This window comes from Paramormyrops kingsleyae, chromosome 9, assembly GCF_048594095.1.
Source record: "Paramormyrops kingsleyae isolate MSU_618 chromosome 9, PKINGS_0.4, whole genome shotgun sequence".
Taxonomy (NCBI): domain Eukaryota; kingdom Metazoa; phylum Chordata; class Actinopteri; order Osteoglossiformes; family Mormyridae; genus Paramormyrops; species Paramormyrops kingsleyae.
In genome coordinates this window covers 5,891,863-5,904,590 of record NC_132805.1, presented here as the reverse complement: position 1 = coordinate 5,904,590, position 12,728 = coordinate 5,891,863, and the positions used below count along the sequence as shown (strand labels likewise).

The window sequence follows — 12,728 nt, the reverse complement described above, 5'->3', positions numbered from 1 at the left end:
CACCACACAACGTACCATCTCAGGGCTGCGAACCCAAGGTACAGCCATGCAGTGGGTGATACCTCAACACCACACTAGTCCAAATGGAATAGAACAGTGTGAGTTTTTTTACAGTGGCTGGAGTGCCAATCCCACCACCAACCCCCAAGTTGTAAGTTGGGGGATCTCCTTATAGGGCTGGATGTAGGTTAACATCATACCCAAGACAAAGCAATTGCAGGTTAAGGGCCTTGCTCAAGGGCCCAATGGAGTAGGATCACTCCTGGCATTCACAGGATTTGAACCAGCAACCTTCCAATTGCTGGTACAGATCCCCAGGGTGAGAGCCACCAATCCACCTTGGTGGGAGTAATTAAGAAAATACAGATAGAAGGTAATGCGTTCTGAACTATTGCATATTTCTGTGTTTAACATGGAGTAATGGCAGAAATAGCATTTGTTCATAGCTGTGATAATAACCTAGGCCTTCTACTAGGCTACACCAGCAGAATAGCAAATTCACTTTGAAGGCACATTCTGATAGTGCTATACTGCTTCAGACTTTGCAAAGAAGACCTGCTCTCTTCAAGTCTACTGAGCAGAAGAAGTGAGCTAATGTTGAGCATGATGAACAGCACACTTGGCTACGGGGACCATTTTGCTTAAACTCACGGAGTACACCTGGTAGTTGGACCAACTCAAGGTTGGATCACGGTCCCACCACAAAAGAACCCCTCCAGAGTTCACCTCCCCTCAAGTGTCTCGTTGTGGTTGTTTTGATCCACAATGAGTATGATTACCATGTTTTCACCTCCCCAAATTTCAAGGGCTTGAATTGAGAGCAATTAGACTTTTTTTCAATTTTTTGAAGATGTTTCACTTCTCATTCAAAAGGCTTCTTCAGTTTCACACCTATATCCACACCTTGCCCCAAGTGTCAACAACCACCGTCAAGGTGATAATCCCACTATACAATAAATACCTGGAACTCCCCATCAAACTTTAAGAACTGAAGAGACCTTTCAGGTGAGAAGTGAAACGTTTTCAAGAAATTGAAAAAAGACATCCAGTTACCTTTGCATTTTTAGTTTTTTCATAACAGTCACTGATTTTTATAAAATAGAGCTTTCCCTTATGGGGACAAGGAAAGGTAACTGGTCCCCATAAGGGAAAAAAACGGATATTTATCACGTTATGGGGACATTATGTCACCATAAGGATAGACAAACCCGCTCACACACACACAATGTACAACAACAAACATTCAACACTATACGTGACATAACACAGCACATTTAGCTATGGAGAACTATTTACAGGGATAGCGTCAGTCCAACCTGCAATGCTGTCCTCAGGTACCTCCACACTACAATATGATTGGTTACATTCCACTGAAAGTCATGACAAATCGGTCTGGCTGTTCTGATGTCCAAAACAGAGCCATATATAGAGAGTCGCATTAACTCCATTCACTTCAAACTTGGAGTCTCTCAATAGTTCCTGTAAGTTAGCGTCAAATAAAAGCAGCATTGCGATAGAATAGGCCATTTGTGATGCACTTTAAAAGAGTAAGACTTTTTAATCAGATTGTATATAATCAGCACATCAGTATCAAATTAACACATGATTCAACATCCAAAACATAGACTGGTGAGCCATTCCACAATATTACAGCCCTGTAGCAGAATGCTTTACCGCCAACTGTCACTTTATTTATATGTGGAATGACAAAGAAACCCGCATTCTGTGATCTGAGTGGATGAGGCAGCTTGTAAACTTGAAGTAATTTTGTCAGGTAGGCAGGTGCTAGACCTTTAAGGCAGCTTCAGAGCTGTGTTTCAGACGAAGCCTGACTGGAAACCATGCAATATGTTGTGTGTCTCCAATTATGGGAGAAGTTGAGCAGCAACTGTTTTCTCTAGAACTTTTGACAAGAATGGTACATTAGAGACAGGTCTGTAATTGTTGAGCTCATGTGGATCCAAACTTGGCTTCTTCAGTAGAGGCCTAATTATTGTTACTTTTAGTTGGTCAGGAAAATCACCTGATAACAGGGACATATTCATTATGGCAAGAAGCTTAGTGGGGATTGGGTCCAGCGGACCAGTGGTCGGTTTGGTCTTAGTTAAAAAAGTTCTTAGCTCTTGTTCATTAATTAATTCAAAAACATTAAGAGTGTGTTCATGGTCTGTTTTGCATTGGAGTTAATTGTGAACCTGTTTGAAGCTTAATGTTTGTAATTAATGTTTGGCATATTTTGTAATTAATGTTTGGCATATTTAGGTGAACGGATTAAATTCGAGTTCTGAGGTACCACTGTAGTAACAAATCTCTTGTGCTGATGCTGCTTTTTTAACATATTCTAAAGCAAAGAAACATATGGGGGGGGGGGGGGGTAGTCTTTGTGTAAATACAACAGAAAAGGCTAAAACATCAATCGTTTCCTTGTGACACTTAAAAGTGATGGAACATAATGCCAATATATGTTGCAAATGTTGAAAGATGTTGCACCACCTGGATTTGAGAATTAAACAGAAAATCTGGTAAAAAGGAATCACTTTGATCAAATAATGAACTACTAATTTGTATCACTTGACCTTTTAATTGAACGCTATGCCTGAACATGAAGCATGTGTGTAAACAAATCCATTACTTCTAAATGGGTTATGGCACCATGTTATAAAGTAAACTTATTTCTCATAGCTTGTTGGCACTTAGTCTAAGTAAATCTGCCAGTATGCACTACATTCCCAATTTAAGTCCTGTAAATTCATTTTGGCAGATTTCTGAGATGTTGTGTCAATTTGTGCTAAATTCCCATTTGAAATCCTGTTACTGTCTTCTTTACAGCCTCATTGGTTTAATCAGCAGTGATTAATGGCTGAATGCTCATTTTAAGAGGAGAAAGCCATCCAATACAATACTGGCTAGTTAGGGATTTTAACCGACAGGTTTGTGAGAATGAGGAATCAAAACACAGGCAATGTGGTTTTCATGGAAAGTTTTTTTAAGATTGCTTACCAAAGTCTAAGTTTCTGGTAAGTAAAAAGGAATTGCTGTCAAACAACTTGGTTGCCCTGCCTTTTTTAATGACACAATTTCATGCTCACAATACTAGAATCAGGGCTTTAAAAAAAAAAAAATTCCTAAATGTTTTTCCATCAGAAACATTTTAAAATATATACTGTTAAAAAGATTATAAAAAGATTTATAACGGTTTATCCTGAGCAGTTCTAGAGAGAATTACAGTAGATTCTATACTCATTGTAAACATCCTGCATTTTTGTAGTATGAATGCAGCAGAAATGTCCTATGGGCACATTAATCATCTTGAGTGGTCGTCTTGTCGCGCGCATCTCCAGGCACGCCAGCTCGCGAAGCTTCAGCTTTACTCCTGCATGACTCTCTATGCCGCCTTCAGTTCTACCTCCACAGGGTAGTGGTCGCTCACGTCCAAAGCCTATTTGACAAAGGATGTTGGTTACAATTGGTGTCTTTGGTTGCAACGACAATGTATTTGTTTTACATAAATTAGCATAAAGGCTTAGAACAAGTGAATGGGATTTTGGGATTTGTTGCAGCATTGCGACGGGACGATTACCGTTTCTGCAGTCAGGCGAAATGCTTCTTGAAAGTTGAACGGCATGGCTGAATTTGGCACTATGGAATCCAGCATCTTTTTTCCATAAACCACGATCCTGGAGGAAATGCATACGAGCGGAATTTAAAATTTATGCTTTCGCCTTGTAATTAGCTCATAAATTACACACGCGAGGTTGCTAACTTTGATTGGCTGGCTGGCTTGAGACTTTCAATGCTAGACAACTCTGCACGCGTATTTACATCTATGTAGCAATTTTATTACCTTGTAAATAGTCTATAGATCTCGCAAACTACCCTAACACTTTTGAAGCAGCTATTTTTAGGTTTATAATGGAATAATATAGATTTGCCGTAAGATTTCTTGCGTGTCACGCCAGACACGTGAGTTGGCAGCCCTGCATAAGAAGTAATAATATGGCCATAAAAAACAGATGCGATGACAGAATTGCTGTTGTTAAACATTTAACAGCTTTGCATGGCGTCAAATCCACGCCAAAACTCGGGTACGATAAAGCACAAAGTTAAAAATATACAAAAGTTTTAACATTCCATTTGTGTAAATATCCGACTTGAAAGCGCAAATATGAAACTAAGGAGCACAGAAAAAAGCGTGCACGTCTGTCGTAATATCGTGCTCAAACTTTTTTGTTTCTTTTTTTCCCTCTCAAATGTTATGTTCTTCCTTCTCGATTTGATCATTTTCTGCATGCGCCAGGTTGATTACCATGCTTAAGTGCTTGAGTTTAGATTTGGGGGTAGTTCTAACATTTTGAGGGCAGGCCCATGGTCATTTCTGCCCGTGAATTCTTTTGACTGATGGCCCCGGTACCACATGCTCTGCTTAAAAAGAGCTAAAGCTTTACTATTTACTATAAATTAAATTATTATTATTTATAAGACAGATAAACCAGGGTCTGCATGCTTTTAACCTAGTCACCCGTCGATCGACGTTCCTCTTTGTCCGCTAGTGATGTGTCGGTCGCGAACGAGTTGAATGACTGGAGCCGGCTTCCGTCTAAGCTAATAAATTATTTTATTTTTTTGTTAATTAATATTAGATAATAATAGGATGATCTTTTCACCACACTCGTATGCACTGACTGATCCTGCTGTTTTGTACAAAACCAGGAACCATCAGCCTATAGCATTTGCTGACAGAATCGGCCCGCCCCCAATCTGTCAAAATCACCCCCATGTCAAAACTCAACCACAAAAATGTTACACGAGCACAAAGAGCAGACGAAAATCATCTACTTGGCGCCAGAAGATATCTATCAAATCGAGAAGCAAATAAATATTGAACAAAGAAAACAGATGCAGGCTACAGCTTAAGGGCAATATTATGACAGACGCGCATGCAATTCATGCAGGTTCATATTTATACTTTGCGTTTTACCACCGTTGAGTTCTGACATGGATGTGACGTCGTACATCGTTTTTTTTTTCTAAAAATAGGTTTGCTTTAGATTGAAGAAAAATGGTCACAACCTAATACTATGCAATACAGTACTATTGTGCCGGACATTCATCCACCTGTCATAGGTGTTGTCATTTCCTGTGTTAGCAGTGGTGTCCACGTCGTCCCCAATCAACCAGTTGAAGTTGACATCACTGCGGATTCTGATCTTTTTCATCTTCCCCTTAGAGAGATAGGCACCATCTGCGTTGAAGTCCCCCAGGATCATGATGTTCTGAAAGAGGCGTCGACATGAAAATGCTGTCCAAACACACATGGCCAAACCTCTCATGATATAGATCTACACCAAAAGCACTTTCTTGTTCCCATACTGAAATATACAAATAATGTCAAGCAGTGCGACTTTGTACAGAATGAACCAACTCCTGTTGCTCTGCCAGGGAGATTGATGATTGATGATTTTTAAAACTGGAAATGATAATAGAGAAGAAGCATAGTAGCTTAGTTAGTTAACTTCTCTCCCTGGGCGATGGGTCACACCTACATCAGTTTTCCACTTTTCCCTGACAACCATGGTGACATCATAGAGTTCGTCCAGCTCCTTAAATGTGTCTTCTGGCTTTGTGTGCACTGGGATGAGAACCAGGTCCTTCAGTTCTGCACAGGAGACACGTGGAAAGTGGTTAGGACATTAAGGCGAGCGGATTTGTGGATTCCCTGCGCTGTAAGCGGTGCAGACTGCCCGCTGTCTAGCAGGTGGCAACTTACTTGTTTTCAGGCAGCTGAATCGCAGTATGTACGGCTCTCTGGCAAAGGCATCCTCATCTCCCACCTGGTTATCCTCGTACTGGTATGTGTCAATCACCTTCACCATGCTTTCTCTATCAGAACAAAACATCATTTAACACTTCCGCCACTCGATCTATAGCAATAATAAGAAAAGCAAGAATAATTAATTAATATCTCACAGTTCCCTCTTCATGAGGGGGAATAGAAAACGGATGGATTCGATACATTTTCTGCACCCCCTTATCCTATTTATGATCACAGCGATCTGGAGCCTATCCTGCACTCTCAGAAAAGGGGTAAAAACTTGTACCTATGCTTGTCACTAGGGCTATACCCTCAAGGGTCTACCAAAGGTAATTGTACCATTTAAGGTACAGAAATGGACTCTGAGGAACATCCCAAAGGTATAAACAGCATTAATGTACCATAATGTATTTCTGTACCTTAAATGGTACAATTACCTACAGCTAAGGGTAAAATTGGCCCACTTATCATTTTTAATAAAAGAAAGTGAAATCAGTACCTGTAGAGGAACATGTACTGCTCCTTGTAGGTTTTGCGTCCCAGTCTCATGCTGACCTTCATCGTGTAGGGTTTTGCTGGATTGGCTCTGCAAGCATAGTACAAAAAATCTCCAGTAAGAAACGCAAGGAGGTAGACGGCTCATTGTTTAATGCATATTGCTATAGAATGATATGCCACGCCCCCTAACGCACAGCTCATCACGATGTGACTGCTTTCCCGTTGATCTCAAGTTTCACGTTTTGGCTTTTTGTGTTCCACGGAACGATGCAATGAAATGCGTGCCGGGTGGGACAAGACAGACAGTGCAATACAAGACAAGTGAAATATAAGGATATGAAAACATAATCAGTAGGTAGCCTGGTAAATACAGGCTGTCATACGTCTGTCAGCAGCTGCACCACCTGTAGCTCAGACTAGGTAATCCCTGTGAAGCTAAACAGGTTTGGATCTGGCTAGTACTTGGATAGGAGACACACTATGAAAGCAGGGTTGCCCCCAGAAGCAGTGCTGGTGTGGCCTACAGGTTAGCCCATCCAGTGGTCTGTGCGGATCTCAGTGCACTGACGGGGGTACTGTGCTGTAAAAAAGGTGGTGTCCTTCAGATGAGACATGAAGATGGGGTCCTGACTTTCTAAGGTCGTAAGATATCCCTGGGCATTTTTTCAAAAGAGTAGGGCTGGTACCCTGATGGTCCCACTGTGGTCCTCTCAAATCTGGCCTCCTAATCATTCCCTGTATCATTTATTCATGCAGTATGGGGGTGAAGATGTGCAAATTGCCAATGGTATAGCAGACGTGTCATTAGCCTGAAGCTCTGAATGATTTATTTAGCCCAGATGTTCTAGCAACCGTGCTTTAACGTTTGTGACCCGTCAGACAGATCAGAGCTCTGAACTAAAGCCCCAGAGTTTTTGTGATCCTAGCAACACCCCAGCAATACAGTATATAATGACAAAATGGAGGTTGATACAGTTCCAATCCGTGAGTAACGTCGACCCTTTAAAACGTAGCTGTAAATAGCAATTAAACATGTAGAACAATTTATGTCTACAGAGATTAAGGTAATAACAATTTAGGATTTAGTGCTAATGTGAACAAAATATTAGTATTTAAGGCAAACCATCCAAAAGTTAAAACTGCAAACAAAATAATTATAACAATAATAGTTATTATTGTTATTATTATTATTACTATAATCGGTATCATCATCAACATAATGATGCCTGGGTAGCTCAGGCTTGTTTTGTACTCGGTACGCGAGCACATTGTACAGATTAACTTGGTCTAGCACCTTAAAATATATATGGAATTCAAAGTTGTCACGCCCAGCCCTGCATTCCTCATGTGTGCCACGCCCCTAATTACCCATGTGTGGAATCTGTGCTTTCTTAGTATTTAAGTCCGTGTCTTACCTTTACTTACCAGACTTGTCATTATTGTTCTCTAAGTTCGTGTCTTGTTAGTTTATGTCTTGAGCTTAGTTTTCCCTGTCATTCCCTGGTCTGCTCCCTTTTGTTGTTTTAAACCCCATTAAAACCCCTTATTTTGCTGATCCTCGTCTCCCAACCATTATTCCTCACCTCCTCCCCGGACGTGAACGTGACAAAAGTGAAAAAAGAAATCGGCCAAAAAAAAATAACGTACATCCAACAAAACATTTCTTCCTTTTCTTTGTATGCCTTGGATGTTTAATACCCTATTGCAATGTAATGATGTTATTTATATATTTTACACGCATTCTAGACTACAAATTATCAATGTCTGTAATTAGAATTAATTACAAGGTATTTAAGTATCACTTTATTATGTTCAGAACTACAATTAATTAACATGAAAGAAAACGTGAAATAATTTGGGACCATGTTTAATGTTTCCAATACTGTTGAAGTATGTGAAGAGCATTGTTAAGCTGTAATGAGAATGTCTTTTAACTGGTGAATTAAACCCGTTTGTGAAGAGCACTGGCCATCTGGTGGTAGTTAAAACACAGATTGCGCTTCAGGAGGAAATGTTTTACATCTGAACTAGGAAAAGGAGCAGTTTAAGACGCATACTTGGGACCCTCTAAAATCCTTTGTGAAACTATGACTTTATATCCTAAAGCAACTATTTAGGAAATCCAGATTTCTTTAATACTTTACATGTCATGCACACTGCCCATTGCCAAATGCATGAAACTATAACCCAAAGAAAAAAATATAAAATTCAAATTCTTAAATTCTTTGTAGTCTCCATAGAATTTACAGGAAAACAGCTTAACGGGATTTTTATAATTGATGTACCCAAACAACAACTTAGGAAAACAAAAGCAAATGGTGCTATTTTTTAGCCCCCCAAATAAATGTGTATTTACTGGTTTAAGTCATGAATAGCTTTTTATATTATTTTATATTGCACCCCCCTTATATAGACTCACCCTTCCCCCCCCCCCCCCCCCCCACCCACCCATCTTTAACTACACCCCTGATCGCATGCAATATTTAAGCTATTTTAACCGTCACAGTGGACTGAATATGAAAAAGAATTGCAAAGAACAAACAGGATATGTAATTAACATAACAGTCGAATTTAACTTGGCATTTATGACATTCAGATAGGATTGTTTACTTATTGAGTTCTTCCAGGAATGTCTTCATGGCCTTTCCTTTGGTGTCGACCACCTCAAGGATAACGATGATGTCATATCGCGACACAATCTGGGCGGCAAAGGACACAGGAAATACAATGTTACCAAATTTTCATGCGTGTGGTGACCGATACCACAACCGACACATACCAAATATAAATGTTCTTGATATTTAATGAGAATGTTTTGATGCATTGACATGCATTTTATAGGTCTATTCTTGTGTAATTATTTTTCCTACTCACCTTTATTAAAGTGGAAAGGGTATTTTTGTCCGCCACTTTGTTTTCCCCAAATCTTTGCACGTTAAAGGATGCCACTTTCATTATGACTATCTGAAAAAGAAAATAAATTAAAATAATTTACAGATTTACAAACACGCTACCTTAGTTGTGTTAAGAATATTAGGTTACATTTTATAGTTTATGTCCTGAAGGGAGCTTCAGGAGAGCAAGGGCTGAACCGCGACCCAACTCTCGGGAGGAAATGTGACAACAGCCGTCCGGACTGTTTGCTGCGTGGAATTCAGTGGCCTATTATAAAATGAATTACTTTCGATCGAATAGGGAGTAAGTACCAGAAGAACGCAGATAAGCGAAACCCAAGAAAACCTTAAATTTGCCATTTTACCTGGGCAGTGTGTTTTTCTAATTCTGGAGGAAACTCCGAAGTTTGGAACAACTGATCCGAATGCTCGCACGGAGCACAAAGATATGCGATATCCCAGCCCAGTCACCAAACCCGTTCCATATAAATACTACGTCGTACCTGTTGCATCAAACTCATTCCGTTGAATGAACGCTAAAAGACCACTGTAAAATTAACAAGATACTAAATAAAAATAAAGATCCCATTTTACATACGAACTGAACTGGGGACGAGGATGTAAGCATAAAGCGCAAAGTGGATTTTGGTATGTTCATGGGGAAAACAATAATTCTGTTAGTTTATGCATCGCCATGGATCCTCCCACTTCCTAATTTTGGATAAAAACTTTAAAGCAGAAATAACATCTTAAAAATGCAGAAATAAAAGTCACAAACTTTACACTGCAAACGACATTTTAAAATGCAGCCGCCGAGGCTGACCGCAGACTGCGGAAACCGCTGATCTTTGTTTCTCACGGTGTTACACGTCGCTTTAGTGTGGACATGTCTACAGTAAGAAGAGTTAACGAGTACAACAAAAGCACCCAGCGCAGAACTGTTGAATAGTTGCACCTTAATTAAGTTGCAATCAAAAATCAATTTTAAATGAACAATATGAAAAGCAACTTCATATTCATAGTTGGATTTCAGATTCACTTACAATTTTTTAACCATTTCCTCAGTGCCTGGTTAATATGGATTCGTCAGTGTTTGTTATTTAGAAAGGCAATATTTGGAGACTCATTAGTGGACATTTCAGAAATAAAAAAGCAATGAACAAAGATGTAATGCAAAGCCCTTACCTCTTCCGGAGATCCAGCAAACAAATTGATAGCTCCAACGCCAGCATAAAAGAATACAAACTGTCAGTTATACCGGGGATGTCGCGACGTTTCCTCCTCCCCTATAGTCAAAACCTCTAGCTTATTGGTCGAATGCATAGACGAGGCGAAAGTCAGTCCCCCAGGCAAACAGACACTGCAAAGAAAAACAAAAACAAAACTTGACCGGCAGAACAGGAATTGCAGAACGTTTCTATTTTCATCGAAAGTGTAATAGGCTTCTCCCCGAATAAATTATTCAAATTGAAACAGGTGGACATCTTACACTTTGTTCATAGTCTATTTCATTGGGTTCCAATAGGTTTATAAATATAAGGACATGTCGAAAATAAAATTTTATAATAAGTAATAAAAAGTTACAGTTAAAGTTTATAATAAGTTAATAAGAACTTTACAATGAGTTAATAAGTTAAGTATTAACTCCATGATTGAATCAATAACTCTGTAAAATCACTCATTCCCATTTTAACAAGAAACTCGTGTAAGAGACAAATAACACGCGCGAGCGCGCGCGCACGCACAAACACGTTTGTATTCATATCTTTGTGGGGACTTTCCATTTATATACATAAAAAACCCTAATCGCAACAATGGCTACCTTAACCCCTACCCAGCCTTAATTACCTTAACCATAAGTAACCAAGCAAAAAACAAGACGTTTGTAGGGATTTGTAATTTTGAGTGCAGTAAAAGATTTTTATAAAATTGAATTTCTCCTTGTGGGGACCGAAATGGTGGCCGCCCGCGGCCCACAACGTCAAAATAACAGTTTTTTTTATCACATTGTGGGGACATTTGTTCCCCACAATGTAATATATACATGACCCCCCTCCCCACCCCACACACACGACCACTTCTTCATAACCACGTACCCCGTACAGTGTCACAATAAGTGTGGAGCCTTTCCCAGGAAGCACAGGACACACCGCAGGACATAACAGGCCATTAACCAGCGACATTTCAGAGCATCACGCAAGCTTCTTTGATTGAGCGCCTTTGTTTTTATTTTACGTCTCTTTTGTGGGCGCAGTTTCCTTTGATTATGAACCGAATGGCGCTGGAGGTTAGTGCCATTTCAACAGGGAGTCATTTTTCCTCAGAAAAGAAAAAAATCCAATGCTTCTCAGTTATTTAGTGGAATAGGAAATGAGAGCATGTCTGTACATGTGATGCTATCAGTCATATGTGTTTATACTTTTTTTTTTTTTGCTAGGCAAACATCTTTGTGCTTGTTTTCACATTATAAGGCTTTACAACTCTGTAGGGCGTAATGACCCTGAATGCATTTTGCAAAGATATAGTCCATAGTCACTACTTTCATCACACATATTTCATTTCAGATACTTGTACAACAAAAATGGTTTGCACAGTTGGGCATTTAAACAAACAGAAATGTCACCGGCGTGTTAATTTCGTATTTGTGCGGAATAACCTTTGAGAGCCTGATAAATTAGATTAGATAACTGGAAATTTAAACTTCAGGTTCCCTGTATAGGTCAATGATTAATTTGCCTAAGGGTTACTTTTTAAAAAGTCGTTTAAGAATGAACAAATGTAACTGGCTCCTGTAAATTAACCAATTAAACCACCTTTCTGAAAAATTCTTTAAAGCAGCCCCTTGTCTGTCCACTAAAATGTATTTCAGGTAGCTTGTTGATAGCTGATAAAAAACATAAATCTATTAACGGATTTCTTTATCGCTTAACTGTAACTGCGTTCTGTGCTTCCCTTAAATAAAACCCCTTGCTTTGGTGCCACAAGCGGATCGTCACCTTCCTTTCCCCGCCTGCACCATGCGCCGCACCCACAATACTAGATTACAATGTAAATATCTGCGATTAAAGTCAGTAGAGAGTAATAATCTACAAATATTTACATATACAGACGATCCTCTACTTATGAACGAGATACGTTCTGAACGGCCGTTCGTAACTTGAAATGTTCGTAAGTCGTTATTCAGCATCATTTTAAGGGTATAACATCAAAAATGATGTTGCGAACAGTAAACATGAGCCCAATGAATATATATATATAATTTCAGAGAGTTACATGAAGTTCTGGAAATTTGCTAGTATGGAGAGCTGTGTGAAGATTATGAGAATCTTACTGTGGGTGGGGTTTAATCTTTTCTCTTTCCTTTTAATTTGAAATAGATATCAGTCATGTAATTGTATACACTTTAACTTTTATAATACAGCTACACGTATTACAGTGTCATGCAGTCATATTAAAGTCAAGCCAAATTTTATTAGGTTCTTTATTTTTTTCATATCTATATTTATGATCTCTTTCAAAACATT

General features: G+C 39.2%; 1 protein-coding gene across 1 annotated transcript; it reads right to left on the bottom strand.

Annotated features, from left to right (window-relative positions):
- Nucleotides 1-2,968: 2,968 nt before the first annotated feature.
- Nucleotides 2,969-10,571, bottom strand: LOC111838364 (deoxyribonuclease gamma-like). Its single transcript, XM_023801244.2, has 9 exons — nt 10,390-10,571; nt 9,185-9,274; nt 8,921-9,009; nt 6,312-6,398; nt 5,768-5,880; nt 5,544-5,656; nt 5,116-5,273; nt 3,581-3,677; nt 2,969-3,439 (listed from the first exon to the last, which is right to left on the bottom strand). The coding sequence occupies exons 2-9, from the start codon at nt 9,263-9,265 to the stop codon at nt 3,386-3,388; spliced, it is 792 nt and encodes a 263-aa protein (XP_023657012.1). The 5' UTR covers nt 9,266-9,274; nt 10,390-10,571; the 3' UTR covers nt 2,969-3,385.
- Nucleotides 10,572-12,728: the final 2,157 nt, after the last annotated feature.

What these genes read in the sequence shown, in the direction of transcription:
- LOC111838364 (XM_023801244.2), bottom strand. Translation starts at nt 9,265, where the DNA reads ATGAAAGTGGCATCCTTTAACGTGCAAAGATTTGGGGAAAACAAAGTG. An exon ending in TTCCTGGAAGAACTCAATAA is followed by an intron (nt 6,399 to 8,920) that starts GTAAACAATCCT and finishes CTATGCTTGCAG; the next exon opens with AGCCAATCCAGCAAAACCCT. An exon ending in TTCGCCTGACTGCAGAAACG is followed by an intron (nt 3,440 to 3,580) that starts GTAATCGTCCCG and finishes TTTGTCAAATAG; the next exon opens with GCTTTGGACGTGAGCGACCA.